General features: G+C 37.9%; 5 protein-coding genes across 6 annotated transcripts; 2 read left to right on the top strand and 3 right to left on the bottom strand.

Annotated features, from left to right (window-relative positions):
• Positions 1-1,821: 1,821 nt before the first annotated feature.
• LOC140758382 (ethylene-responsive transcription factor ERF022-like) lies at positions 1,822-2,581 on the bottom strand. Its single transcript, XM_073094514.1, has one exon. The coding sequence runs from the start codon at positions 2,464-2,466 to the stop codon at positions 1,942-1,944; it is 525 nt and encodes a 174-aa protein (XP_072950615.1). The 5' UTR covers positions 2,467-2,581; the 3' UTR covers positions 1,822-1,941.
• A 2,676-nt stretch (positions 2,582-5,257) lies between these two features.
• Positions 5,258-7,510, bottom strand: LOC140758380 (pentatricopeptide repeat-containing protein At1g71460, chloroplastic). Its single transcript, XM_073094512.1, has one exon. It carries the CDS (start codon positions 7,472-7,474, stop codon positions 5,441-5,443), a length of 2,034 nt encoding a protein of 677 aa, XP_072950613.1. The 5' UTR covers positions 7,475-7,510; the 3' UTR covers positions 5,258-5,440.
• Positions 7,511-8,291: 781 nt separating this feature from the next.
• On the top strand, positions 8,292-11,839 carry LOC140758381 (uncharacterized). 2 transcript variants are annotated; one of them, XR_012104099.1, is made up of 4 exons: positions 8,292-8,798; positions 9,194-9,454; positions 10,277-10,535; positions 11,555-11,839. XR_012104099.1 is itself a non-coding variant. In XM_073094513.1 (3 exons), exons 1-3 carry the CDS (start codon positions 8,406-8,408, stop codon positions 10,469-10,471), a joined length of 849 nt encoding a protein of 282 aa, XP_072950614.1. In that variant the 5' UTR covers positions 8,292-8,405; the 3' UTR covers positions 10,472-11,509. The 2 variants fall into 2 exon arrangements, 1 of the variants encoding a protein (XP_072950614.1); XM_073094513.1 differs by lacking the exon at positions 11,555-11,839 and having other exon boundaries at positions 10,277-11,509.
• Positions 11,840-12,501: 662 nt separating this feature from the next.
• Positions 12,502-17,861, top strand: LOC140758103 (probable serine/threonine-protein kinase At1g54610). Its single transcript, XM_073094135.1, has 8 exons — positions 12,502-13,815; positions 13,997-14,281; positions 14,366-14,683; positions 15,053-15,280; positions 15,733-15,833; positions 15,986-16,088; positions 16,627-17,019; positions 17,319-17,861. The coding sequence occupies exons 1-8, from the start codon at positions 13,318-13,320 to the stop codon at positions 17,475-17,477; spliced, it is 2,085 nt and encodes a 694-aa protein (XP_072950236.1). The 5' UTR covers positions 12,502-13,317; the 3' UTR covers positions 17,478-17,861.
• Positions 17,862-18,299: 438 nt separating this feature from the next.
• Positions 18,300-23,454, bottom strand: LOC140758104 (putative methyltransferase At1g22800, mitochondrial). The gene is made up of 12 exons (XM_073094136.1): positions 23,170-23,454; positions 23,017-23,097; positions 22,385-22,463; positions 21,878-22,019; positions 21,665-21,734; positions 21,511-21,575; positions 21,339-21,417; positions 21,016-21,103; positions 19,704-19,768; positions 19,498-19,587; positions 19,139-19,284; positions 18,300-19,037 (listed from the first exon to the last, which is right to left on the bottom strand). The coding sequence occupies exons 1-11, from the start codon at positions 23,365-23,367 to the stop codon at positions 19,171-19,173; spliced, it is 1,071 nt and encodes a 356-aa protein (XP_072950237.1). The 5' UTR covers positions 23,368-23,454; the 3' UTR covers positions 18,300-19,037; positions 19,139-19,170.
• Between the last annotated feature and the right edge of the window lie 376 nt (positions 23,455-23,830).

Here is a 23,830-nt window from a genome sequence, read left to right as displayed (position 1 = left end):
TGTTCTTTTTTGTTTGGTCTGTGTGGATTTATTCCCTTCAAAAATCTCTTAGGCCCCCTTAATATTAATCTTAGGTATACCCTCAAACATACGATGTTTTTTCATGTACACCTTTTAGACCTTTATTTTGCAATGATACCTCTAGGAGTGTTGAAGCTAATAAACAGTTAATTTTTAAAATAAGATTTATTTTGAAAAGTAATTTAGAAAATATATGTTTCATAGTCACACGTTCAAATATCAAATTTAGAGGGATATACACACACAAAATTATTAAAAAGAATTTCAAGATATACACACAAAAATAACTAAAATTAAATCCTTAATATTTCCGCATAAGAAAATAATAATATTGCAGACGGTGGTAATTACAACTCTTGGAAATTAAATAAAAAAAAATCCCATGTAAGTCCACATCCTCCCAGTTGTCCACCATTTTGTTTACTCATCAACCAACTCCCATATCCATCAACACTCCTATTTGTTATGGGCCAGTTGACCAGTAACTTTGAAGTCTTTGACTCACACTGTTGACTAGATTAGTCAAGATGTGCTACTCCACACCAAATCACCAACCACACCGCACCGCACCACATAGATCAGATCCTAAATCTCACACTTTGCATGCAAAAATTTGGCAGGACGAAGCTGTTTGACGTTCCACCTACAACGCTTGATCCTTCTCCGACACCCAACAATCCCATTGGAATATATCCTAAATCTTCCATCACCATCTTTTTCTTTCTCATCCATCATCTAGACCATGAGGTTTATTGGGCTTAAAATATATATATATATATATATTCGCATCTCTCTGTTTTCTTTGCAACTTACTTAGCTGTCTTTGAGAGTGAAAGAGATGATGCAGTCATGCACCCCCTCCACGAGTTCCACATTACTTTTACTCAGTCAAGTTGGGAATTATAATATATCTATCCGTTGGAAGTCAAAGTTGTGATGGTGTTTTCTATAAAGATTGAGCAAGATATGAATGCAGGTTGATTAAGAACAAAGAATAAGGAAGGTGAGAATAGTTGGACATGCATGGATTAAAGTATTATTCTGGTGGGTTAGTTTAAGTGTTATAATATTTCACTAACCCATCTCAAATCCCAGGGATGTGACAAACCCTACGCGGTTTCCTTCCAAAGACTCCGACAATCCTTAAACCAAAAACAAAAAGAGGAAGACAAGTAAAGAAGAGATTCCGACAATGTTAGTGTTTACGTCGATCAACGTGTCTCCTACGAGGTGGCGACTTTGTTATAAATTTTTAATTTATTTATAATAAATATTTATAATAAAAGACTTCATTACCCCCACAGGTATAATAAAGTACATGCAAACTAAAGAAGGGTAAGCTGTAATTGTCTCCCCCCCCCCAAAAAAAACAATAATAATAATAATAATAATAATAATAATAATAATTTATTTTGATGATAATTTTATTTTGTTGGGCACCATTATAAACTATTTCTCCATATTATTTCCTTTTAGTTTATGATTCAATCCTCGTTTACCCACTTGAGAGTGTAGAAGGCCAGACTTTGGCCTGCCATTAATGTTAACTACAAACAATTTAATGAGTTCTCCCAGACTTAAAATGCAGTTCGAGATCTGCTTAATTTGAATCAAAGTACTCAAATTAAAAGAATTAAGAAATAAATTTTGGGATAACTTAATTCGGGAATATTATCCAATTTAGAGTAGACTATATATTTAAATATCTAGTCATATATAATAGAATCACGCGTATACTATAATGCTGTATACTAACACTCGCTTATTTTAATTCCACCCATTAAGTAGACACTGTAGAAATAATAATAATAATAATAATAATACATTCATTTGTATTCACGTGTTTGTCACGTGCTACACCCAGTAATAATACAAGCCCACGTCCCGACGTGGGGGTGGGAGGGACTCAGGCAGGGAGGCTCACAGCAGCGGGTCCCACAGAGACACGTGTCCCCAGTCCTCCACGTCAGCGAAGGCACTGCCCCAGACGGGTGGGTCCATCAGCATCGCCTCAGCCAGCTCAGCCCACAGGGCAGGCGACTCCAAGCCCAACTCGTCGCATTCGTCCCGCAGTTCCCAACCCGATCCCGCCAGAGCCGGATCCGACTCCGAACCGAACCCGACCCGGGCCAGCGCCGCCGCCTCGAGCGCGGCGGCTCGGATGTCCTCCGGCTCGGAGCTGGCGGGCCGGGGGAACCGGTCGACCGATCCCGGAAAGTTGAGCCGCGCGGCTCGGCCCTTGAGCTGCAGCGCCGCCACGTCATGCGCCACGGCGGCCATCTCCGCCGACTCGAAGCTGCCGAGCCAGATCCGCGTCTTCTTCCCCGGCTCGCGGATTTCGGAAACCCACTTCCCCCACTTCCGCTTGCGGACTCCCCGGTAAGTGACCAGGGCATCAGTCGTCGTCGGCAAGTGTTCGGGACTTTCCTTACCTCTGCTCGACATTAGTACGAAGACAGTGAAAATATTGGGTATTGTTGTAGTTTGTAGTCGAGATCGAGTAGACGATCAAGTAGTGTTAGGGAAGTGAGAGGTGTGTGTGTATATATATATATAGGAGGAGATGAGAGGTGATTGAGTTTCCTGGTAGCTACTGAGATTGTGAAGTGATGAATATATATATAATAACAATAATAATAATAATAATAATTTAAGAAGGTGAGAGATGGATGAGGATATGGTGGGGGATGTTTTGAGTTACAGAGGTCAGTGAATAGCTATATCGAGCTGGAAGGGTACAGCTGTAAGAGTGAACGAGAGAGAGCGAGAGAGAGAGAGGGGTCGCCATCACATGCTTTGAGATGGACGGGCTGGCTTCCATTAAAGACGTACGTACGTCAGGTTGAGGTTTGAATGAGTTTTTAGGAAGTGTTTTTTAATTTCTTAATAAATTATTTTATCTCATCCGAATTATATATAATTCTATTAATGGTTCTCATAGATCACCCGACCAAAATTTGACACAGAGTCTATGGAAGGTCCCTTCCCAGAGACAATCAAATCTTATATTCCTATCCCAATTGGCTAATAAAGAAAGATAAATATATATATAATTAACACAAAAATAAATTATACAAAAATACAACTCTTCATGTTGTTATCTCAATAATAATATTTTTATAAATAATTAACCTTTTTTTTTATATCTTTAAATATTTCACTTTTGTATTGAATTTTATAAAAACTATTGCCTGTAAATAGGTGTGCTCTTTCACTTCCCATAGAATAATATAGTTGATCCATTAACTACAACAAATATTAAAGTATCTAATTTGACATGGCAAGAATAGATTATAAAAAGAAAATGCTTCATTTTTTTTTCTTGGGTACAATATATTTTTAATTTTAGTAATATTTTCTGTTTTATTTATTTGAATTAACTCACGTTGCTCTTTGTAAAATGGTTTCCAGCTCACCTAATTTGGAGTCAAATTTTAAAGAGGAGTCTTTTGACTGTTTGAAATCTGCACATTAAAACAATATGCTCAAATAGGTGAATTAAAGAAATTATTTTTAGTGATTAGGTGATACAAAGATGGCTCTGTGAGTTAATAATGTTATATGGTTAGATTAAAAACAAATGTTATGATAAAGAGGTATGAATTTCTAAAAAATTAATTATTTTTTTAATAATTTGCTTAATTAATAATTTTTAATATTGAATTTAATGAACTTTTTATATGGTAGCTACGTCACGAAGAGGACTAGAGGGGGGCGGGTGGGGGGTGTCCGAATCTCGTGTGTGGCAGGTGACCGCCACGTGTAGGCGCGCCGTAGCACGGACGCAGGCCGTACCGAGTTGGTGGGAGCTTGATACACGCGGGGGAGGTCCGGATCCTTGTCGGATGCTTGCACGAGTTTTGAGGCCCAGGTGTCGCACAGTGACGCTTACGTGTACGCCTGGGAGACCGATGCTGCATTTGGGAAGCACGGGTGTGGGGCCCAGATGCTCTGATCCTTGGGGATCTTATTTTATCGTGTTTTTCTTTTTTTAAATTAGGATTTTTTTATTTTTTTTTAATTATTTTTATTTTTAATGAGATGGGCCATGGAGCCAGCTTGGATAGATAGATACGCATGAATAAGTAATAAGATGACAGTATGTTACTTATCCGAGTTCTTTATGCTGCTATTTATCCAAAAACCTATGTTGGGGGATGCTGGTTTTGACTTTGGTTTTAGAATCATATGGATTTAAATTAAATTTGTTTCGACTCAAATTTATTTTATTTTTCTAAAAGGATAAAATCGAATTCGAGACTATATGTATGTATTCTTAATAATAATAATAATAATAAAGTGGGAGTTTACTAATGTGTTGCTTAATTCAAGTCTAAGAATCAGTTATCAGTTATATTTTTTTAAAAACATAATAACTTCTAATATTAAGTAGTTATTCTTTTATCAGCTTAGGTTTTCAAGAGGCCAAACATGGGGGTTCAAATTCTAGTAGCACAGATTTCATGGGTTTGAATCCCTTGTGGATGTTGGAGTTTAATGTTAAATAGAATTTTTTTGTTTACCAGGAGAGTTGTTCCAATAGTTTATATAAGGTCTATAATTAACCTACGAGTTCATGATTTATAAAAGAAAATTAAGCATCAAAGATAATGCATAATCTCACATTGGTACATTGGGAATAAGCAATTATTCAACAGAGATTATAATTTTCTCTAATCATAAATGATAGAGTTACAGAGTAATACATGATGCATCACAAGAGATCGTAGAATTTGAACAAGCATGATTGGACCATCAGATGAGCAGATTGTCCATGATCGCGCGAGGTCAGAATCCCAATCTCGTTAAGACATTATATAACGTAATAATCTATTACTTAAAAGCTTAAGTTTTTAGGTCAATTATTTATCTAACATAGTATCATAGCTAGTTTTAGTTTTTCTAAGGATCGAGAGTCCAAATTTCGTCCAGTGTAGCTAATCTTCCATCTGTTTACCAATAAATACTTGAGAAAATATCACACAAGGAAAGTTTAGTTAGAGATAGCTAATCTTAGGGGAATGCTTGAAATGCTGTACATAATCTTATCTATCTTGGGCCGATTTGCACTATTGGGTTGGATTGTTATGTTCATCTTTGAGGTCTTGACCATACAACTTGACGCCTACATAATTGCATCAAACATTCTATTCATTAGCCATTACAGCATCTTCTTATATTTCTTGCAAGTAATTGCATATGATCTAATCATAATCCTAGAGAAACTGCAGTGGAACAAAAGACACCAAAGAAATGGCCCAATAGAATTAATCTCAGATGTTTATCTACAGAGCAGAAACTAATTGTTCTCCCCTCTAAGTTGTTCAGACATGAAGTGGACCAATAGTTAATGAACACTGAGCAGAAGAGGAGAATCAACATGTTTACCTTTCTCTGAAGCAAAATATGTGCATGACTGTTAGAGTAGAGTAGATTTCAGAAAGATAAATCTCTGTGCTTCCCTTTCCTGTCCTGCACGAGTGAGCAGGCGGATCATGCAGTCATAATTCTCTTCTGATGGCTTCAGATCATACTCCCGAACCATGGAATCGAATATCCTAACAGCTCTATCGTACAGCTCTGCCTTGTCGCAAATCGTAAAGACTGAATCAAAAGTGAAATTGTTTGGAATGAAACCATTCGATAGCATCCAATCGAAGAGATTTAGTGCCTCCATATATCGACCATTGCATCCATAAGCTTTTACTATTGCAGTACAAGTCAATGATCCCTTTGATTGGATTCGATCGAAGACCCTTTGTGCCATCTCAACTTCTGCGCATCTACCATACATGTTGACTATTTCTGCTGCAACAAGAGGAATTAGGTCCAACTTCATCTTTAGTACTTGGCCATGTACCTCCTTCCCGTGTTTTAAAGCCCTCAATTCACCACAAGCACTTAACATCCTACTAATGGCAACAGCGTCTGGCCTACGGTTGGCTACCTGCATAGATCTGAACACATCTAAAGCATTAGATGGGCTGCCATTTTTCAGATAGGAGTCAATCAATGCCGTCCACGCTATGACATTCTTCCTCAACATTCCATCGAACACTCTGATGGAATACTCTAAGCTTCCACACGCTGCATACATTGTAATCAAAGAAGTGGATATAGAAACATTGGGCAGAAACCAACTTTTCACAGCATAAGCATGGACTTCTTTCCCTTGCTTCAATGCTTTCAGTTTAGCACAAACTGGAATAACTGTAGCAATGGAGACAACGTCTGGTTTGATGCCTTCTTGTTGCATCCAAACGATTGATCTCAGTGCTTGCTCAAGCCTACCGTTTGAGGCATACCCTGACATAAGAGCAGTCCATGACACTGCATTCCTTTCAGCAGATCCATAGAACACCCGCCTTCCCGATATCATATCACCACATTTACAGTACATGTCAATCAATCCGGATAGGATAGAAACAAGCTTACCATAATCGCGGAACTTCTTTAACACATACCCATGAATCTCCCGACCCAAATCACGCTCTGATATCTCTCCAATCACTGGCAGAACCGACGTTATTATTACTGAATTTGGCTCTAACCCATCCTCCACCATGAACCTCAAATATGCCAATGCTTCCTTCTTTAACCCACTATGCGTAAACCCTGCAATAACTGTTCCCCACAAGACGACATCTCGTTCGGGAATTTCATCAAACATCTTCATCGCCATCCGAATCTTCCCACACTTGAAATACATGTCAACCAAACAAGTCCGTAGAAGCACTGGGGCACCGGCGAACCCATTCTTGATCAAAAGTGCGTGCGCCTTCATCCCTAGAGTAGGAGCCGGCGATCCCGCGAAGCTCTTAATCAAGCAAGAGAACGTGTACTCATTCACCGCCACCCCAGCCTCCCGCATCTTTTGAAACACAGCGACCGGACCCTGGCTCCACCGCCGTCCGCCGACCACGTGTCCTTTGAGAAGCGCGTTCCACGGGTACGCGCTCTTGGGCGCGAGCACCGAGAGGACCGCCGCGGCATCCTCCGCGGCGCCGCAAGAGGCGTACATCTCAATCAGCTTAGAAACCACGAATTCATTGCTTTCGAGGCCGTTGATTCTTATGTGGACATGGATTTGGCGGCCAAAGGCGAGAGCTTTACACCGGGAGCAAGCGGAGAGGAGGGAGGAGAAGGTGGTCGCGTTCACGGGGACGCCCCGGTGCTCGAGGTAATCGAGGACGGTTAGGGCTTCACGGAGGCGGCCGAGGCGGGCGAGTTTTTGGACTTCCTTGTAGATGACATGTGGGTTCTTGGAGTGGAGGGGGAGGGAGTTGGGGAAGGCTTGGGATTCTGGAAATTTGGGGGTTTTGGGAGGATGCGTTCGGAGGATTTGCGATGGAGTATTTGGAGATTGTATTCGAGATTGGATCGGTTTAAGGTTAGGGTTTGGTGTTTGGAATTGGAGAGAGAGGGATTTGGCGAGCAGAGCAGTGGAAGCCATGGATGGAGAGGGAGAAAAGTTTGGAGGGAAATGGGAGGAGAAGCAACGGTCGAATTATCATCACAGATGGAGTTTGAACTTTACATTATATTTTCCGGAGTTGTCGGTGGTGGATTTCCTGCATGCCCCGATGCAGGAATTTCGTAGAAATTGGCAACAAATGGGTGGAATTTAGTTGAGAAGAATACACTATGAATATTTGTTTGAAATCACCAATATAGACTAGGAAAATATAAAAAAGGTTGAATATATTATACCCACTATAAGTTATTAATTTTTTTTATTTTGTATCACTAAGTTACGTAAACTTTCTTATAATTCATTAAGTACTGTGGTGTCGACATATATCGAGTAACTATGATAAAAATTAGAATATAACATAATATACTCAAATTTTTAACCAAATTAATCCTCTTTTATTTTTTTTTATTATTGAAATGGATTACTTCTCAAAGTTAATACCAACAGTTATCTGCTTCACTGAATTAATTCATATTTTCATTATCTTACAGATACATACATTGAATTTATTAGTATATCTATCTAAAGAAAAACGTTGGTCTTATCAGTATTAATAAAGTAGATCTCTTTTGGTATTAAGTTTGAAGGGTAATTTATCTCCTTAAAGTTAACGTCACACTGGGCTAGTTTGGTCAAAAAAAAAAAAAAAAAATCTAAATGTATTTAAATAAATAAATAAATATATATTCTCTCCTGAATCCCATTTAGATTTGCTGACTGGGACTCTACTGGACAGAAACCTATAAATGTGTCACCTCCTCTTCCCCAAACTCCCATCCCCATTTTTTTTTTCTCATTTTATCTCCAATCCTGTGGCTATGAGCTGCACTTCCCTCTCTTTTCCTCCACCATCCTCATCTTCCCTCTTGGGGTTAGGGTTTGGGTTTTGATTTCTCTCTTCTCCATTGCAATGGCAATGGCAATGGCATCCAAGATCTCCCGTACAACTACTACCTTGCTCTTCTCCTCTTCCCCTTTCATTGCTCCCAAGCCGCACCTCCTCCTTTCCCACCGCCATGTTCCAAGAGCTCTTAGATTAATCTGCAAGGCCACCGAGTTGTCACAAATAGAGGGAGGGGAGCCGAAGGCGGTGGTGCCCGGAGGCGGGATCGGGGGTGGTGATGGGGGAAATTGGGTGCCCGTTCCGATAGCGGCGCTGCCGAAGGGGGAGCGGCGGGTGATCGTGCAAAATGGGGAGACCATCTTGTTGCTTTGGTACAAAGATGAGGTTTTTGCGATTGAGAACCGGTCGCCGGCTGAGGGGGCGTACAGCGAAGGCCTTATCAATGCTAAACTCACTCAGGTGGTTCTTCCTACCTTACCAGTTATTCATTAATTTTTGTCAGAACTTATAGTTGCAAGTAGCTAGAAGAATTTAACTTTAGTGGAACTGTTGACATTGTCGTCTAAACTAGAGCTTCTAGTTAGAAATTTGGGGTTTTGAAATTTCGCCCAGTTTGACCGAGAATGTTATCTATTCTTCTTGTCATTTGGCATTCCAATTCTAGTTGAAATGCATCAGGGACTAAAAGATGATGCAGTAGTTTTCTGAGAACTTGCATGTAGATGTAGAGAGGCATAAAGAAAGAACTTTTAGCTTAATTTCAGTATTGATCAAGATACTCAAATTCTTTGACTGAAAAACGGAAAGCTCCCTTTGACAATAAAAATTTATTTATTTTTTCTATTTATTTTCAGGATGGGTGTATTATTTGCCCATCGACAGATAGCACCTTTGATCTTCGGACTGGAGCAATAAAGGATTGGTACCCAAAGAACCCTGTTCTTAGGGTTCTTACACCTGTTCTGAGGACACTTTTCGTGTATCCTGTGAAAACAGACGACGAGAACATATATATTAACATGAGAGGAGCCACAGATTCCGGAGTATCTGCAGAGATCCTTTTTAGTGGAAGAGCTCAACCTGGAGCTACTGCATCTGATGTCAATGTGGAAGAGGTAACTTTCTCTCTTCCTGTCAATTTTCATTTTGTCTTACAATTTTATTTTCTTTTGAACCTTCATATATTGTCCTTGAATAACATAGTAGGTAACTTATCTGAAATTGTGCTGGAAGATTTGTGGAGCATTTTAAGAAATTAGAATAGGTAGACCTTCAAAATCTAGCATAAGATGATACAATAAATTACAACCATTAGTGTCGATCAATCATTTACCTTTCAGAGTTTGGTTTTTCATTTTTAATCAAAATGGAAATCAAGGAAGAAACTCTGCTTCATGAAAGCATTACTTATAATGCAGAGCTTCCTTTGAGATGGCTCTCTAGACTTGTTTAACCCGGTAGGAAAAATGATATCTTTTAGAGAGTTGCACTCATCTGGAAGGCTCAAATAAGCAGAGAGGAAAACAAAGCGTAAATGTTTGATGGAATTATATATTTATCTTTAGTAAGTTATTGAAGACTAGAAGCATCACAAGTAATTCCATTCTAACAATGGCAAAACTGAATCAAATTTTGACTTCACAAAAACCTAAAATTAGAGTATGTTCTCATTAAGTCACAAGGTGGTAGGTGCAATCGAAGGTCCTTTATCCTCCTCTTACCTTTCTGTTTTCTCTGACTTGAAGTCCATAACATCCTTGGCAAGCATTCTGTACACTCGTTTATTCTTGTCTACCTATTCAATGGTGGAAAGCATTTTCCTTTTCCCAACATCTCATGAGATTTTTGATAAATCTGGTTAGTCAGTTTCATTTATCTTCTAGACATGCTTGCATATTGATGCTATTCTGAATTTCATCTTAATTTGCCCTTTTCAGGTGAGAATGGTTGTTGATGAAGATTCTGAAGGTTTTGGTTTCACTCGAAAAAATGAGCTGATAAATGGGAAAGCAGCTATTATCGGATTTTTGTTGTTGATAGATTTTGAATTATTAACTGGGAAAGGTCTACTCAAAGGAACTGGTTTCTTGGACTTCATATATGCGGCATCGAAGGCTTTGAACTCCTTGTAGACATTCTTTTTTCCCCCCTTCTGAAAGGGGTACAAAATTGCAAACATATTTAGAGCTTTAGAAGGTATATTCTCTTCTAGCTGTTTTCTTCTATTGTAACTCGAGTAGAAGTGCATCTGATTCTCTCTTTTAATCAAGAGATCCAGAGTTGCCTGCAGCCCAGCCATGCTTAAACTTTCTTTTCTCTCATCATTTAGGAGATGGTTAGCTTTAAATTTTCCCAAGATTCCTTATCATGTTGTGTTCATGCGATCTCCATACCATGGACATTAATGCGAGCATCGCGATCTCCCATGTTTTGTCCATGAATTGTTGGTTAATATTCTCCAAAACTTTGAAACATCTACAGAGTCTTGTAATCATCGTTGCGTTGGTGGCAAATGATGTAGGATTAAATTTCATGATCAGATGGTAGAGAGAGTTGGTTTTCTTGAATAAGTGAAAGTTTGTAATTAGCACTTGGATCAAATTTGTCTTGTTTATCTCTGTTAACTTATTTCAGTCACTGGTTATCTGAAATTAGATGCAGTTTGGAAAGTATTTGTGGAAAAACCAAGCATACTCATTGAGATTTGACAGACATATTCAATAAAAGAAAAAAAAAAAACTCATAATCAGAATTAAAAAGAAGTTTTGATAATTGTCATTTAGATCCTCGAAACATTAAAATTCTACTGAAGTCATCATTATTCAGCAATTATCTTGTTTTCTCATTGTTTACTTGTCTACCGCTCTCGAAGACCGTTATTCTGCAAATGTTTGTCTAAAGTCGACGAGTTTTTGCAAACCTCGAGATGTTTTCAAGGACTAAAAACAAATAACTATGTGAAAACTTTCTTGGGAGCTCATGATTTGGATCAGATGTTATTTTCCCATTGAGTACTTGAAATTCCGACATACTCGACATGGCATTAGTGTCGTATACCAACGGTATCAGGAATTTGCTTACTTTCCTTGATCTTCCTCTTCTTATTTTCTCTAGTTGGAGACTAATTATTTGAGTTCTTTTTCCAGAATTACTTTTCATAATAGGATTCTTAACATTTGCTTTTCTCTCTTTTGTTCTCTTGTTGTTTTGACCAGGCACACTTTGTGATCGGTTTGAAACACCAATGATGAATATGATAGCTGGTGTACTCGTCACAACGAATTGAGCTTGAAGTTGTTCATGAGTATTGCTCTTGAGCTTTATCTGAAATGAAATCTATCATAGTCATGCAATGTGTCAATGAAGAACTGAGTGGTTTGGAACTCTGGATCGTGTCTACGAGCGAGATAGGAAAATAATTCAAGAATTGGTTCAAAAGCAAGATCTATCATATCTGAGTTAGAACTGCAAATCTACGATAATCCGGATTTTAATATTTTAACAGTCAAAACTAATGGGAAATTTTGAAACTTGGAGGGGGAGACTAACGAAGAATCCTGCATGGGTATTAATTAAGATCAAACTAGTGGAATTTTTTAATAGAATATTTTTATATTTGTTAGCTGCTATTAGGTTAAAATTAATTTGAGTGTCTTTCAGGCAATAAACTAAAATAACCGCCTCGAATAATAAATATTCATTCGATAGAGTGTAATTATGTGAACAATATAAAAACAAAATGTAAACCATTTTGAATAAATTTTATCAAATTTCCGTTAGTTCCCCATTATATTTAGATTTTTTAAAAAAAATATTTATGCCCTTATTTTTGGGGGGAATAAAAAAAAAGGAGTGTTAATATAGTGGGCCATTTTCATCATTTCATATTGTTCTTAATGGATTAAAAATCTAAATAGTTTAGGAGCACCATGGGTACTTAAAAAAACGTTTCAAGAAATGTACATAGAGATATGGAATAGTTGATGAGCCCAAGTAGAAGTGTTCTTAAATTTTCTTAGGATAAAAGAGCACAGAGAGGTTACAATTAAATTGGGGTGATTTTGAGACTATAAAAATGAAATCTATGAGTCGAATAGTAAGTATCTATATATAGATAGTGTGTGTGAATGATAATAACGGCGGCAAAATAGTACACGGTGGTCTCAAGTTGGGACCGTTGCATTCAAACGGCATTCTATAAATCTCTCGACTCCCTTCCCGGCATATAATACTGCGTATTTGGCGCGCACGTTAACTATAATCTCCTCTCCCACCTTCTCACGCAATGCTTCGTGCGCTCTCTCTCTCTACAACTCTTATCGTGGTTGTGGGGTAACATCCAACACATCGAAATCCTTCGGCACGGCGCAATTTCAGCGTCGCGGTCAGCGAAACTTCCTCTCTGTGTTCGTTTGTTGTAATAATAACGGTAGCTTCTTTTCTAGAATAAAACATCCGACATTGATGATTCTGTCGTTAACTTTATCCGTTCTACTCTTCTTCTCCGTCTTTTCCTCCGCTTCTTCTGAGAACGGAGTGGAAGGCGTGAGAGGGGAGGGTTCCCATGTTTGAACATTATATGGAAGAGGCACTCCATGGGCGCTGGTCGGAGCGCTTCCGCCAAGATTGGATTTTGATATGATTTTGGTGTTTATCTCTCGATTTCTGATCTGGGTCTCGGTGGGATTGGCATTTGGGTTCCAGTCTTCAGAGTAATCAGATATCGAGATTGAGGTGTTGGGTTTTGCTCTACATCTTGCGGACGGATTAGATCGGCGCGCTAGATGAACTTTTGATTTGTAAAATGTTGGGTTTGGGCATTGAGGGATTAGAGGGGAACATAGATAGTAGTTCCGGTCTTCTTCAGAGTTTGATGGTTCCGGCATAGGTGTTTGATTAAATGTTCCTTCTGGGCTGGAATTCATGTGACTAAGTTCTCAATTTGTAGTTTACAGAAGGGATGCTATAATTTGTGCTTATGGGCTGCATTTGCTCCAAAGGAATTGGTGCAGACGAGAATGTCGGGAACCTCCGGAAAGTCTCTCTTCCAAGCAAGTCCTTACAGCAGTTTGTTACCCTGTCAAGGAAGGAGGCCGTGGTACCAAGTGCTGATGCTGTGCCTGGAACTGATAGGACCACAAAAGGAGTTAATACGAAGCTGAAGGAAAATGGAGTCCTTTCTGTGCCTCTACCATCGGATGAAGCAGAGAAGGTGATACTTGTCGTCGATAGGATCAGGAAAGTGAGTGGGCACCAAAGACAGGTTACTGTGGATGTCGGGGAAAATGGGATAGGAAATGGTTCGAGAGTTGCAGGTGAAGGAAATAAAGAGGAGCCAGGGATTGTTGATGTACCTAATGGTTTCTCAGGCGAGCATGTTGTAGCAGGTTGGCCTTCTTGGCTCACATCTGTGGCTGGGGAAGCAGTAAAAGGCTGGTTACCACGGAGAGCAGATTCATTTGAAAAATTGAACAAGGTAAACTATGCGAGATGTCCTGTATGATCCACTTTTTCATGAGGTTATGTCTCGTTGTCCATCTATGTGCAAATTGCTTTTTTACCTGTTGCAGGAATCTAGTATTGTGCTCAAATTGCTTCATTTTAACTGTGATTTAACCATTTCCTATTATTTATCAAATAATTGATTCTCTCTGCAGATTGGACAAGGAACTTATAGTAATGTATACAAAGCCCGTGATTGTTTAACCGGTAAAATAGTTGCTCTCAAGAAAGTGCGTTTTACTAATACGGATGCTGAAAGTGTCCGCTTCATGGCAAGAGAAATCCATATTCTGCGTAGTCTTGATCATCCAAATGTTATAAAGCTTGAAGGAATAGTTACTTCCCGGATGTCATGCAGCTTGTATCTTGTCTTTGAATATATGGAGCATGACCTTGCTGGACTTTCAGCAACTCCAGGTCTTAAGTTCACTGAACCACAGGTACTAAATTATATCAACATTTTAAGCCCTTTATAGAGCTTTTTTCCATTTATTTACACACATTCTCACCAATGTGAATATTAGGTCAAGTGTTACATGCAGCAGTTGCTTTGTGGGCTTGATCACTGCCATAGTCGTGGAGTTTTGCATCGAGATATTAAGGGTTCAAATCTTCTGATCGATAATAATGGCATCCTTAGAATAGCAGACTTTGGTCTCGCAACATTTTTCAGTCCTGATCAGAAGGAGGTTTTGACAAGTCGTGTTGTATCATTGTGGTATCGTCCTCCAGAGCTTTTGCTAGGTGCTATGGAATATGGTGTTGCAGTTGATTTATGGAGTACTGGCTGCATCCTTGCTGAATTGCTTGCTGGAAAGCCGATCATGCCAGGACAAACTGAGGTATAACCCGAAATTGCAAAATATATTCATTTCATTCATTGAATTTGTCAAGTACTGTTGCAAGATGATAATGGAATGCATGATCCTCTCTGTAGTTAGTTGTTATTGCCTAGTTTCTAAAAGCTAGACCTTGTGAAATTGCTTAAATTGGAACTCAGACTTGTGGCCATATGAAAGAAGTATAATAACTAAATAAATCAGACTAGTAGATTAACTGAGTTTAGATAGTTTTAGTTCTATTGAATATTTGAGAGGAACATTTCTCCTTGAAGGCCTCTATTTCCTTCTTGAGTTCTAATCTTTCTTGCATCTGAGATAAATACTAATGATGGATTTGTTTACTGATCTTTTTCACTATCCCACTTCTAGGTGGAGCAACTTCACATGATTTTCAAACTTTGTGGATCACCATCAGATGGATACTGGAAGAAATCAAAGTTGCCACATGCAACTATTTTCAGGCCTCAGCACCAATACAGGCGCTGTTTTGCTGAGACATATAAAGATTTTCCTCCTTCAGCATTAGCTCTCCTGGATTCTTTACTTGCAATAGAACCTGCTGCCAGGGGAACTACAACCTCTGCTCTTCAGAGTGAAGTGAGCTGTACTTTTCTTGGTGCTTCTGAATTTGAAATTTTTGTCTGATGGTTTAATACTCTTCTACTAATTAAACTTTGGCTTCTTGTACATGTACTCTAATGCTCATTTATAGAAAATTATTCACTTTTTATTAAAGTTAACCTGCGTGTACTCTTTGTTATAATAACTCCATAGGGGAGGACTTTGGATCTAGTTGCTTATCTCAGAAGTATTATGTCCAAGCAAACAATTTATATTAGCTCATGCCTCTTCCTTTCATGTACAAATAAATATCTTGTTTATTCAAGAAGAATTGACTTTGCAATCCTTTTGTTTACGATCATGCATTTTGTTATAGACTATAACATTTTTTTTTAATTGATTCTATTAACTTAAATCCAGATATCAATTTGTTTGTCTTTTATCCTGTTCTGTTCACTGCTTGCTAACACATGGCCTAAAATTTTCAGTTTTTCAGAGTTGACCCACTCGCATGTGAACCCTCAGATTTGCCCAAGTATCCACCAAGCAAAGAGTATGATGTTAAACTTCGGGATGAGGAAGCTAGGAGGTATTTTCTTTTATGTCGACAGGGATACTTTTCAGAGTTTTTATTTTCATATTAACTGCTAATGAACTTATGCTACATTTTTAGAAGTATAGAAGAAATAATATAGCATGTTGGACAATTTGATGTTCACATTTTTGGCCTGGAACATATAGGCAAAAAGCAGCAGCTATCCGCGGCCGAGGATCTGAACCTCAGCGGTCAGGGAGAAAAGAATCCAAAGCAAGTGCAGCTCCAGATACCAATGTAGAACTGCAGGTACTCGCACATTTACTTTCATTGAATAAATGATTTCTCATTTATATTGTCAAATTATTAAGAGAAAAAGGAACCTTCAGAAAGTGTTCCATTATGATATTTAACTGCAATTTCTTCCTCTATTGTATATATATTGTTACCCAACAAATGTCTGGATTTAAATTCAAGCTAGTATGTAAATGCAATCTAGTCTAATTTAGTTCACTCAACGTGTTACTTGATCAGATATTCTCAACTGTCAGCAGTTCATACAAAGTTCTACCTGTACTAAAAATATATGAAGAAAGGAAGTTCCTGATAGAAGCTTTTGGGTAGTATTGGTCCTATTGGATAACTATCACTAGGTGAACATTTTATTTTTTTACATTGTATATTCAAAGGGAATAAAAGATTTACACAATAGAGGCTTAACTATTTTCTGCTGGGTCAAACTGCAAAATTATTTAACATGGTTATATTTATGTAGTCTATACTAAATTATACTTGTGTGTTCAATTTAAAAATTTCTTTTATCTTTTATAAACTACTTCGTGTGCAGAAACGACAGGTACAAGCTAATCACAAAAGCAGCAGTGACAAGTATAATCCAAAACAGGATAGTGGGTCAGGATTCCCAATTGTGCCTCCTGGATTACCAGCAGAAATGCATACTGATGGATTTGGATCCTCATGGTATAAAGGGAACCAGGATGATCGCCAGAGAGTTCCTGGCAGCACATACAGTTTCTCAAGGGTGTCAACTGGACCTCAATTAAGGAAGCAGAGATCGTATAACCCTCAATATAGGGCTACAGACATGGCAGTGGTAACAAGAAGCACATCTACTTCTCGATACAATCAGCTTGATGCCACTGATCCTTCTGAGAAGCATGTTCTTGACAGGCCTGCCTCTTCTCATAAGAAAGAACTGAGAATCAAGGACCCAACAGTAGTAAGTTCTTAAATTCTAATAGCTTGTTTCTTTTCATGTTATCAAGTAAACGACTGTTGTTTTAGTTAAATCTGAAGCAAAAATACTGAGTGCATTACAGCTTCCAGATACAGATTATGCCATCTGAATTACCTCAATTGTATATGCACTCATTATATGCATCTTATATGTATATTGTGTAACTGCATTTGATCTGGAATAGTCAGAAGCTGGACCTTCGAAGATTTTTGGAATCTGCTATCTTCTTGCAGCAGACTGATTTCCATTCTTAATAATCGTTTCATGTTTTACTAACTCAGGGTCATGGAGGTGAGAACAAGAGAATACACTATTCTGGGCCATTGATGCCTCCCGGAGGGGATATCGAAGACATGCTTAAAGAGCACGAGAGGCAGATTCGGCAGGCAGTACGTAAAGCACGCCTTGATAAAGACAAGACAAACAAGAACTTGATCTGAAAAGGAAACACCCCAAAGGACTTGCATGACTGAATATAGAATGGCAGTTGAGAAGGTTGGACTAATTAGACTAAAGACAGACGATTTTGGCTGCTGACAATATTATTTGGGCACTGCTGTCAAGTTTGGTCTACTAACAGATGCAGCTACTTCTAAAACTGAATTCAGCAGTGTGACAGTTTGTCTTGTTAGAGATTTGTGTTAGCTTGTAAGTTATAGCAAAAACTGCCGGTGTACTTGTTTCTTGATGAGCATGTTGAAAATTAGTTGTGGAAAGCCAGAATTTTGTTTAATCTTTAGATATATATCTATATATATATATATGTATGTACATTAAATTTACAGATAGTTTTCAGGGAAACTGCTTCTATATATATGACTTTGTTAACTTGTGAAATAAACATAAATTTATTTCAGTATTAGCCTTTTTTATACTAATATATAACTAAACAATGAGTTATCTTAATATTGGTGTACTAATACTTCTCTCTTCTTCTTTTTTTCCATTCAATATTTTTATATTTACTAAATATTATTTTACATTTAGAAAAGATATCACTTCAATTATTCTCTCTTTACTCTTCCTCTTCTCTCTTCTCATCCGTTCATCACTTCAATTTAAACCTGTTTAAACTCTCTCATTCAAGTTTGAAAATTGAATATATAAATATTCCATAAGTGCGCCCCATAAAGTGCAATTGTACAAGTTAATTTTTAGCTTATGTATCCTATGAATTCTCTCGAATGATTTAAGTTAAACTCATCTTGACATTTAAATAGATGTCAATATACACTCTCAACCTTTATGGCAAGATATGAGGAAAGATATAGGACTTTTATTTACACTAATTTCTCATTTAACACAACAATCTCCTGACACAATTGTACATGATAAAAACACAATATCACAGCGTCCTTATGAATTACACTGAGATAGGGCACCATAATTTGCTAAACCTAAATAGTAGCTTTGATCTTGAGTATGCATTCTTTGCAATGCTATGTTTACAACCAGAACTGAAAAAAAGGAAGAAAAAAAAAGAAACAAAGGCAATGGTAACAATCAACATCCCCAAACAAACTTCCTTATAGTCATTACTTATTAGCATGAGGTCCCCTGTTCAATAGCTGGATACGAGCTATCTCCAAAAACTGCAAAAGAATTGCCCTAAACTTGTGAAATACATGTCTGGAGAAGCTACAATATCTGCTCTAGAAATTGATGTGGAAGACGTTGCGGATAAAAGTGAAAGATAATGCAGCTCCTTGAAAACTCGGAAACATAGTTGTCAATCTTCACTCAGAAGATTCATCCATTTCTAGTCATCTCAGGAGGAAGTCATATCATCGACCAAAATGGGCAACAAAATTGACCTTCCAAAAGTCTTCAACATCATGGAACAATATACAAGTTAACAAGGATGTGGAGTGGAAAATAAATAACAAGATATTGGCAATTGTTATCCTGGGGCAGATAATCTAGTCCAGGTTTGACACACTTTATTGATCTGGCTGTCAGTTTTCTTCTATATCAACCTGTATGCTATTTCTGGCTTCCTCCTGCACAGAAAAGAAAGTAGAGCATCAAAAGCTAAAACATTTTCTTAGCAACAGGCACTGTGAGTATTTCAAAAAGAAAATGATTAAGAAACCAAACACACCATTGTTTGTAGGCATTAAGTTCAACAGGGCATTAGCCGCTGCTACCAAATTGCTTCTGGATGTCCTTAAATGATACGGTGGCAGAGCCCCTCCTCTTGGCCTTCTGCTGGGATGGATGCTCTCTCCATCCTGTCATGTAAATAACCTATGTTCCCAAGTCACAGTCATTAGTATGAATCTGCCACTGAAATCCAAAGAAGAAATAGCACAAAGTCTGAATCTAGTTTAATAATTCAATGCAGTATTCAGCATATGTTTAGATAAATATATAGATCAGTGGCCCGGTCAAAAGACATCTAAATACACGAGCAGGCAACTAGGAAACAAATAGAGCTCAAACTTGTATGGGTACAGGTACCTGAAAAGTTGCTGGCACCGTTCCATCTTCTGCACCAAACATCGACTGGTAAACTGCAGCGGTCGCCAAAGCTGTATCTCTCTTTAGAATCTGATAACATTAAAGAAACATCTAGTAATATGAGAGACAAGAGTGGAATCTAGTAGTTGGACTTTTACAATCTTTAGAAAGGGTAAAAGGAGCAATTGTTTTTGGAAAACACTTACAGTGCTTCTTTGAAAAAGAGCATTTGTTTCACCCATTGCTCGGAGATGTTCAACAAGTTCCAAAGCTACACAAAAATCATATAGAAGGTGAAGTAAGGAGAAACAAGCACTAAAGCACAAAGGTAGTTACCAAAAAATTTCTAGACAAAATCAAAATTTGACCTAAATTTTGATAAGCTTGTTCATTGAGGAAGTGATTGCAACGATCACATGTACATTTTCTCAGATGTTTGGAAAAACATTTGCCTCTAGGTCATTCTTTTCAAAAATTTGGTTTTCTACTCACCTACGCATTTAATGATTTATGAGCTTGGAAAGTGATTGCCTTGATCATAAGTGGCATAAAACCTAGATAGTATTGATTGATGAGGGTATCGTCATTAGTCTAGCAAACTGGTTTCCATATGTGATCTGCATGGTACATCCTACCATGTAGTGACAGGAAAGAGAGGCACCACAATCAATCGTTAATTTAATAACACTCACTCATGCCTCAGACAGAAAAGGAAAGTATGTAGGAAATAGGCAAAATTAAATGTTCGCTTTATGTTTTCCCAAAAAAAACTGTTTGCTTATAACAAATTCAAAGTACCCTTCTGAAATTCACGCCAAGATATTTGTTGCCACCAAACATTCCATAAGAAAAGTCAGTATAATTACACAATACATGATAATCATCAATGACAGGCAACAAGTAGAATAAGGGAATAAATAATAAATACTGATATAAAATCTAGCAAACTAGAAACAAAAATCTGCATCAGTGTATTTCTATATATCTAAATTATAGGATTGTAATCAGCATCTTCTTTACAGGCCGACTCCTGAATTTACCTACAAACTACAAAGTCATGCATTTTATTCTGGCAATCTCCAAATATAAAGGTCAATTAGACATGATAGAGCAAATTTAACAATGGGATGGACCTCCACAACATAATAGTTAATCACATTTTTTGCAACTAAGCATTTAGACAATGCTTAAATTTTACAGAGATAAAAGGAGTTAAGGCTTATAGCCTTATAATAAGATTACCCTGCCAAGAGGGAGTTCATAGGTATAGGAAGAAGACCCATCAAATATTGTTTTTGTATTTTGATCATATTTTGATTGTTAATACGAGATCTAAAATGCTATTTGGATTTTTATCAACAATTTGCTTGTGGGTGGGGATCCGGTTGTCAGAAATCAATAATAGAGTCTGATCACGACTGAATTTATTATCTTAAGAAGGCACCAAGCTAGATTAACATCAAAATTAAAAGGTAAGGATTTTGCATTAGATAAAATTGAGATATCTCTAGCACCAACCACTATTGTATTTTATTGTATACTGGTCTACATCAACACCAGGGAGAGTGAAGCCTGCCCTTGTCAGCAGATTTCCTGCATCACGCACCTGACAAACACAACAAAAATATTAAGACAGAACAGTGGCAGCATTGGGCACAGAACGAATTAAACAAAAAGCATAAAGATATTGGTTCGTAGACAGTCCCTCGGAAGTAAAACAAGTAAGAAATCATATTTCTTCAAGTCTAGTCAATTATAATAAAACTTCAACACGATGACCTAAAATTCTACCAAACTTGAACTGTTGAAGCCATAGCTCGAATCTTGTTCAAAATACGTACTTGTGCTAATGGAGAAAGTCGAGGGCTAATGCCTCCCTCTCGTTCCATTTGAGCAACCGTACAAGCTATTCTCAGTTCTCTGCTCATTAGAATCCATCTTATCAGAAACAAGAGTAAGCAGAGATATACTCAATGTCCAAAATCATATATGTTAAAATGACAGAATAACAACTTTAGAGTCTCTCCACCAAGAATAGCCGCAAGAAATAGGCCATCAGGCTTCAATGCTAATCTGCACTGCCATAATACCAAATCATTATTCAACAACTATAATCTCCTAATTGGAAGACAAAACTGAAATAATACAAGAGTAGCATGTGACATACTTGTATCATTGCTCCAGGGAGATCATTTGTCCAGTGAAGCCCCAGACAACTGACTACCAAGTCCACGGAGCTTCAAAAGCCAAAAAAAAGTATTGTAAATGATAAGAGAAACTTCAATAAATAAAATTTATCTGTGAAGCACACAATGTCACACCAAATCTAACAGTATGCTTTGTACAATGTGGCTCCATCAGGATAGCAAAATATGTTTACCTTTCCTTTATTGGCAGGAACTCTTCATCTCCAACCACAAATGATGTCTCAAGGTTATCATTAGGGCTGTCATTCTCTGATTCCTTCAACTTCTTAACCATGTCAAATGACATATCCATCATGATCAGCTTTTCTATTCCACCTAATATCAGGGAGTGATTCAGAAAAGTGAAGTACATACTTCCCTAAATTTTACTCGAAAAACTCAAGTTTTCAGTTGTTTCTAGTCAAATAAGAATATGAGTAGATAGATGCAGGTGCAAAAATACAAATGCAGTATCACTACCATCATTCAAGAATGAGAAGATCAACAACAGAGAGATGAGTTCCTAGGTGACAGGAATAAAATCTTAATAACATACTTTTGAAGTATTCTAGATTAGAGGCATTGAGTTAATATCAACAGGAATGCACTAACGTGTAAAAAAATCTTGCTGAGGACACAATGTGGAGGCACAGATAATCCCAACAGAAAACACTAAAATACAATGAACAAGATCAACTCACCACGGCCACGTAACAAACGCCTAATAGCCCCAGAAGAGCCTCCAAAACACAGTGCTGTTGGAAACATCTTCTTGCAATCCTGAAAGGCACAAAACATCTCCATAACAAATCCTTTTGCAAACTACATGCTTCAAAGTCTAGTGACATTGTGAAACTAAAGGTGCTGCAAAAGAAAATGACTGTTCAAACTACTTCAATATAATGGCCATGAAAGGCTCATATGATCCACATACTTCTTCTTAAATTCCACCTTACAGTTCTATTATATTAAGATTAGGAAAAAAAAACATTTTCAGAAGAAAAAAAGAGTTCTTTATTCGACCTTTTCTATTTTGAAATAAAAAGGAGGGATGAAAGACCCTCTTTCGGTTCCTACGCTAATATTCCTCATTCTTTACATAGACAAGCATCTGTTACAGTTCTCTGTATCTCATTCCCTCTATTTGCTCAGAGGCTAAACGTCTCTAATCCCAAATTATTTCGTGTAATTCTCGATATTGCTTTCTTGAATTTGGTCTAATCCACCAAAAATCACCTAATAATCAAGAAGGGGACAAATGTGAGATCGGTAGATACAGCATGTTTAGAGAGAGAGAGAGAGAGAGAGAGAGAGAGAGAGAGAGAGAAGGTACCTCAAGCCGATCAAGGAGGTTGTCGGCAACGGAATCGGCGAAGTCGTCCTTACCTCGCATCAACCACGCAGCTCGATCCCTCTGCAAGAACCATCCACCGTCATAACCAAGCATATAGGAAGAACAGAAGATAGAGAAATACGGAGATCATACCTGCTTCCTCTTGAGATCTCTGTCAAAGATTTCGACTCGAGAACTCTGGAACCCATCTCCATCGCCATTGCCATCCCCGCCGGTGGAGAAGGAAGCGAAGGAAGGAGGAGGAGGAGGAAGAAGAAGACGATGAAGGAGAAGAGAGTGGTAGGCTTTCCTCCTCCTCCCCCATTCCCGAATCACAGCGCTCAGAGCCATCGCCGCTTCCTGAATCCTCGATTCCTCGACGACGTCGGAGTGGCCGCCGTCGAATTCTCGATAGTGTGATCTTTAACGCAGGCTTGGGCCATTGAGCCCAGTTAAGGCCCGATAAAAGATTTCATGGGCGAAAGTTTGCATTTAACCCCGCCATTTTCACCTATTTGTGGTTTGAGCCTAGTATTTTCAATAGTTTCAAATTAAGCCATACGTTTTACCAAACTATTTTACAGAAAATACCCTGGATTAATTTAACACTATCACGATGGCTGGATGGCATAAAAAAGAAAATTTCCATTTCATATTCTCTCTTTAGCTTATCAATGTGAGTATCACTATGCTATTCTTCACTATACCTTTTTCTTTTAAATATTTTTGCAAGGATTAAATATAAAGCTTGTACTCTTGCCTTCTTGGCCATATCTCTTATGAGCTAAAAAATAATGGTTTGCTTTATTATACA

The sequence above is a fragment of the Typha angustifolia genome, chromosome 3, assembly GCF_048772165.1.
Source record: "Typha angustifolia cultivar Huaian chromosome 3, ASM4877216v1, whole genome shotgun sequence".
Classification (NCBI taxonomy): Eukaryota; Viridiplantae; Streptophyta; class Magnoliopsida; order Poales; family Typhaceae; genus Typha; species Typha angustifolia.
The sequence above is the reverse complement of the archived record's forward strand: the minus strand, read 5'-3'. Positions and strand labels throughout refer to the sequence as shown.

Bases quoted from the DNA above. Each gene is read 5' to 3' on its own strand.
- LOC140758380 (XM_073094512.1), bottom strand. From the start codon at position 7,474: ATGGCTTCCACTGCTCTGCTCGCCAAATCCCTCTCTCTCCAATTCCAA.
- LOC140758103 (XM_073094135.1), top strand. From the start codon at position 13,318: ATGGGCTGCATTTGCTCCAAAGGAATTGGTGCAGACGAGAATGTCGGG. The intron at 14,282-14,365 runs GTACTAAATTAT...TGTGAATATTAG, and splicing joins TTAAGTTCACTGAACCACAG to GTCAAGTGTTACATGCAGCA. The intron at 14,684-15,052 runs GTATAACCCGAA...TCCCACTTCTAG, and splicing joins TCATGCCAGGACAAACTGAG to GTGGAGCAACTTCACATGAT.
- LOC140758381 (XM_073094513.1), top strand. From the start codon at position 8,406: ATGGCAATGGCAATGGCATCCAAGATCTCCCGTACAACTACTACCTTG. The intron at 8,799-9,193 runs GTGGTTCTTCCT...ATTTATTTTCAG, and splicing joins TCAATGCTAAACTCACTCAG to GATGGGTGTATTATTTGCCC. The intron at 9,455-10,276 runs GTAACTTTCTCT...TGCCCTTTTCAG, and splicing joins CTGATGTCAATGTGGAAGAG to GTGAGAATGGTTGTTGATGA.
- LOC140758382 (XM_073094514.1), bottom strand. From the start codon at position 2,466: ATGTCGAGCAGAGGTAAGGAAAGTCCCGAACACTTGCCGACGACGACT.
- LOC140758104 (XM_073094136.1), bottom strand. From the start codon at position 23,367: ATGGCTCTGAGCGCTGTGATTCGGGAATGGGGGAGGAGGAGGAAAGCC. The intron at 21,576-21,664 runs GTATGTCACATG...GTATTATGGCAG, and splicing joins TCCCTGGAGCAATGATACAA to TGCAGATTAGCATTGAAGCC. The intron at 19,588-19,703 runs GTAAGTGTTTTC...TAATGTTATCAG, and splicing joins CTCTTTTTCAAAGAAGCACT to ATTCTAAAGAGAGATACAGC.